The sequence below is a fragment of the Accipiter gentilis genome, chromosome 26 (genome assembly GCF_929443795.1).
Source record: "Accipiter gentilis chromosome 26, bAccGen1.1, whole genome shotgun sequence".
Taxonomy (NCBI): domain Eukaryota; kingdom Metazoa; phylum Chordata; class Aves; order Accipitriformes; family Accipitridae; genus Astur; species Astur gentilis.
This window is the reverse complement of record NC_064905.1, coordinates 21,468,566-21,473,678: the sequence shown is the minus strand read 5'-3', so window position 1 is coordinate 21,473,678 and position 5,113 is coordinate 21,468,566. Positions and strand designations below refer to the sequence as shown.

The window sequence follows — 5,113 nt, the reverse complement described above, 5'->3', positions numbered from 1 at the left end:
CTACCGACAAGTGCACTTGGTAGCTATCATATCTTCATACTCTTTGTAGACTATGGAGCCATCAGGCTCTATGGTTAAGACACTCAGTGGGCTGTATTCAGCAGGAACACAGGAGGGCTTTGGAACAGAGGAGTCCAGTTTCTCGTATATTATGTTCTGTACCATTGTGTGTACCGGAGAGCCGTAACGATGCCCGACAACCCTTGGACAGTCACCTTTACAATACTGAGGGCTGTACCTGTGTGGTGCTATTATCCATTTGTCCCATTTTAGTTGGCTAAAACTTAGACGGAAGTTGTGAAGCTCACACTCGTTTTGAGGGAGCAGAAATTGTTTTATATATTTGCTCAAATTATGAGGTGGAGTTGCTGGTGCTTCTTTAAGGTTCTCAGCTCTTCGCTGTCGAGAGGCCCTTTTACCTTGTGAATTCTCTTTTCCTTTGCCACCCGTAGGATCAACAAGCGGACTGTTCCTTTGCCTGGGCCACACTGGGTTTTTCCTTCTGTGTCTAAGTGAGTTCCACCTGTGATAAGCTTGCTCACTGGTATCATTCAGATAAAGAAGAAGAGAAGGGGGAACCAGTGCCATATTAATTGCATTTTCCAGTTTAGTGTTCTGTTGTGGATCACCCATCAAACAAGTGACATTCACAGCCATATGAATATTCCTCCTGTTAGTAGCAATTAGAGGCTGGAGAAAAGAAGTCACATCAATCTCAACCCACTTGCGTTTTCTAACTTCAAATTGCAGGCTAAAAGGTATAGAGTGCGAGAGGCTGGGACACACTTGGCTAGAAGAATCATGCTCCTTAACAGATAAATGGCACATGCACGTAATGGAAGAAGAAATGGGAACTGATGTGTCAAAGGAATAGAGCAAGACAGACTTGAGTAAGTGCTCTAGAGCAGTAACACGATCCAGGTTGAAGAGTAAATCCACCAAGTGAACGTCTCCTGAGAAGGGAAACAAAATCTTGTCAAGTTAGTGCATCTTAATTTTCCACCTAGACATGAATACTATCGTGTAGTGGAGAAGTAGAAATAATTCAGCAGCAGAAGAAACCAATTTAGAGGCCCTCCCTTATTTTTATTATATGGAATCTCTACTTCAGTCAGGGACATAAGATTTAAGAGTTAAGAAATGACAGCAAAACCAAGAAAACCCATGATTTTAAGAGGTATTAGGATTCATTTCATTAAAAAAATAGTACAGGAGGAAGTTAGCAGTTGTCTTTTCAGTGTTTATATGGGGAAACGAACTAGATGCTCCAAATTATACAAGCCATGAAATTAAATAGCTAAAGTTTTAAAGTGAATGCTTTCAGAGCTTTTTAGCATTAACTCCAGTTACTTCCTACTCATATATTTTTTCCTGTTTAAATCTCTTGACCAGCAGCTGCCAGCAAGTCTGAGTAATAACAAGACAGAAATTTATTTATTGGCACTACTTTAAAAAAATTATCATTCTTTCATGGGAGTCACTTTGCATTTCTTTTATGAAGCAGAACCAGAGCTTCCAAGTTATTCTGAACACACATTCCTGTCCCATTCACCCCTACTGTACTACTCTTTTCTTTTCCCCGATGTTAAGAATTTTCTGGCATTCTTTGCATTTGCTCCAATTTCCATCTTATTTTGGGATTGATGAAACCATTTCCTGGCCTGTTTTCCAGATGTGGACATAGCCTATGTTTAATATATTGCTTTTTTTACTACTTGCCACTGTATTTTTTCTGTAATTAGAAATTTTTCATTTTCGACCACACAAGTGCATTAAGCAATCTCTTCAAAATTACATAGGCCAAATAATAAGAAATCATATGAGGGCGCTATAGACTTTGATAGACATATATTTCCTGTATTAATGATTTTTTTCTAAAATAATGAATTTTAATAACCTCAATAATTGTAGGAAGTTGGTTCAGATTCAGTCTGCTACTTAATTATTACTACATTTAGAATATATAATCACAAGATTAACTGTTAAGTGTCAGTATATTTATGAATCCATAGATTATACTATGCCAGGAAATTTTAGTCATAAACATTGATTTATTTTTATTTTATTTTTCCATAGTGAATGCTTCTTAACTGAACCTCAGTCTCAAAGTGCTGTTACTGTGCACAGGTATGATGTTTGTGTTTAAGGTTATCTGTCTAAGTAAAAAAATCCAAGTCAGGAGAGCTTGGATCACTTGTCAGCCATCACAGAATTAGAACTAAAGGCCAAGGATTTCTAGCTGCTGTTGCTGGGACCAGCCCATTAAGAAAACTGTGAAACCACAGTAAGTTACAACGTGCCCAGCCATCCTAGTTTTTCAGTCCTGAGCCCAATTTATAAGTAGTTCTGCTCTTCCCTTCAGGATATTCACACATTTGGGTTGTGGTTCTTCCCTAGCAACTGCACAAGGCAAGGAGAAAAGTCATCTTGCAATGAGGTTCTGGCAGTTTGTTGCAAGTCTTATTACAGTGCTATGTTTCTGTGGCCTTGAAAAAAGCCAAACCAAGATGGGCAGCAGAAGGAAACGTGATGCCCATTATGCCTAACCATTTTGTCACTTCACTTAGAACTGATTGTAGAGTTTTCTGTGACTCATAGTACGATGAGTCAGCCTGAAACATCACTGTCATCTTGGTCGTAGTACCATTTGTGTGGCATTTCCCAAACTGTGGAGAAGTCTATGTCTAAGCCATTCAAGAAGTAGGTTATGAAACACTCCTACAGTTTAAGAAAAGAGCCATCTGGATTAAAATAGCAACAACTCTAAAGAAATAAGATATTTTTGTATTATGCTGCAGTCACAGAACACACAGAAAGCCCCCCTTTAACCTTTGCAACTCAGGTCACCCCACACCTACCTTTCATTAGGTCCCTGTGGTGGTGCTTGCATTCAGAACATGGAGTGAAAAGTCGTACAGTGTTATAGAGGTGGCTTTTATTAGCCTTTGGGATTCCCTCCTTGGTAGCAGACATCTTATATAGCCTCTTCATGTACCGAAGGGCTCTGGACCCTGGCTGTAGCCTGGGGGCCTCGCTTTCCCAGTTCTGGTGTCCCCGGTCAGACAGCACCTTGAGAAGGGGAGGCAGGAGGGCATATCCACGTCTCATGCCTTTTGGCAGCTGCGATAACAGATGTAGCTCACTGGCGTTGTCCTCAGGGGCTACCGATAACCCAGAGGTCTTGTCAGAGACTACACGACCCCTGGAGCGAGGGGAGCACTGGATACTAGAAGAAAGCCAATGAAGACAGCAATAGAAACAAACACAAATTCTCCAAGTACTCTCCATGCTTTTTAGGGTTGCAGCCAAAAAATGCCTCCTCTAAAATATTCAAGGAAAAAGAGTACCTGAGCCCAATCCCTTATATATGTTGCAGCTGTGGAATGGGAGGGAGGTTTCCTTCTGATCAGAAACCAAAGAGAAAGATCTGCAGCTGGCTACTGAAACCACATGCTTGTTTGCATTTAGGCTAGAGCCTTTGCCCATTAAAGCATATTATAAAAAAAACCCCTTATTCTGAGAGTTAACCTTTTTCACACGGTAAATTACAAAACAAGAGTGAGTGCGAGCCTCCAGAGGGAGCTGGGGAGACAACTTAGTATTGGCTACCCTGTCTAAATCCATATTTATTTGCAGAAATATATATAAAGCTAAATACTATTGCTCTTAGCAATAATAGCTAATAAAAAAGAAACTTTTTCATTTTGTTAACGTATTTCTCACATTTCACTTCCCTGTAACAGTAACATCCGCCTGAGAGGTAACTGTGACTATAGTACCGTCAGATTCATTTTCATTCCAGCACACAACACGTATTTCCTCCAGTCTGAGGTAAGGCATCCAAAAAGCAGAGTGCTTTTTCAGTCAGTATCAGATATCTATGGAGTGTGCTCCAAAAGACTTCAAATGGAGTAATATTGATTGCATCAGAAATATTCAGAAACTCTTGTAGCTGAACATAACTACAGGGATGGGGTTTAGTTTTAATTAGGAAAATACAGGGGAAAAAAATATGGTTTCATGACAGTTGTTTTTAGTTAGAGCTATGCTATCAATAATCGAGTGAAATGTCACTCATAATCTAACTTTCACATCTTAAGGCTTCTGAGTGAGGATTCCTTGTTCGGAGAGTATTTAATTAACTTACAAAAATGTCAGTCTGGAGTTCTTTGATTTGGAGTGGAAGGTTAATTCAGATAAAAATCTATGACATGAAACAATATAACCTTTTCTGCTAGGTTTCTTAAAGCTGATTTGGTTATGTTAAGAGGGGATACTGTCACTTCTAAGGTCAGCTATGTTTAAACTGTTTTGGACCAGGTGATCTGTACTTTGATTTATTTTAAAAATATATCCTTCAGTCAGGCATGCTTGCACAGAACAAGCTCATCTGCTCTCTCCCTTGTGGGTTTGAATTAGTCCCACTTTACATTAGTTTCAAACACATGTAACTACAGTTTCTGCTGCTCCATGACAACTTAAGCTGCCCTTTAACCCTACCCTCTTCCACAAAACAAACGTGCATTCCTGCTCTCTCCTTTGCAGTGATTTTTGATGTTGTTAGATCTTGTGGTGGGTCCAGTCAGAGAGATGAAATGGTAGGAAAATAATCCAACAAAAAGTGAATATTTGCTTGGTTGGTCTAGACCTGTGGAAATGTTTAATAGGCCAGTGGATTTGACTATGGTGTGTTGACTACTCAACCCTTTAGAAAATGCAGTCATTTCCAGTGCATAAATAGGAGCTGAAATGCTCTGAGAGTGGCTATAGGAATGCAGGGATTCTTAACATCAGTGAAGTGTTAGAGTCTTCCCGTGAATGTATTTCTAACTTTAGGAAGTTCTTGAGCAGCTTCTAATAAACTGGACTTCCTTTGCTCTGCAGTAGCTTATAATAAAGAGGAAGAAAACTGGACTTTATGTTGCTGTTGATTTTTTCCTCTGAAACCCAGTTCCCCTGAACAGATTACTGATCCAGCATAGTCACAACAATCCCTACGAACAGAACTGAAGCCTAGTGACTTGCAGGGGAGTCAGGAGCTGGGGGAGGGAATGAAAGAGGAGAGAGCCTTGTAAGCCACACTCGCTGCCAAAGCCACTTTATCATCCAAACT

At 39.9% G+C, this 5,113-nt stretch overlaps 1 protein-coding gene across 1 annotated transcript; it reads right to left on the bottom strand.

Annotated features, from left to right (window-relative positions):
* Positions 1-3,288, bottom strand: GDF9 (growth differentiation factor 9). The gene is made up of 2 exons (XM_049830030.1): positions 2,859-3,288; positions 1-953 (listed from the first exon to the last, which is right to left on the bottom strand). Exons 1-2 carry the CDS (start codon positions 3,286-3,288, stop codon positions 1-3), a joined length of 1,383 nt encoding a protein of 460 aa, XP_049685987.1.
* Between the last annotated feature and the right edge of the window lie 1,825 nt (positions 3,289-5,113).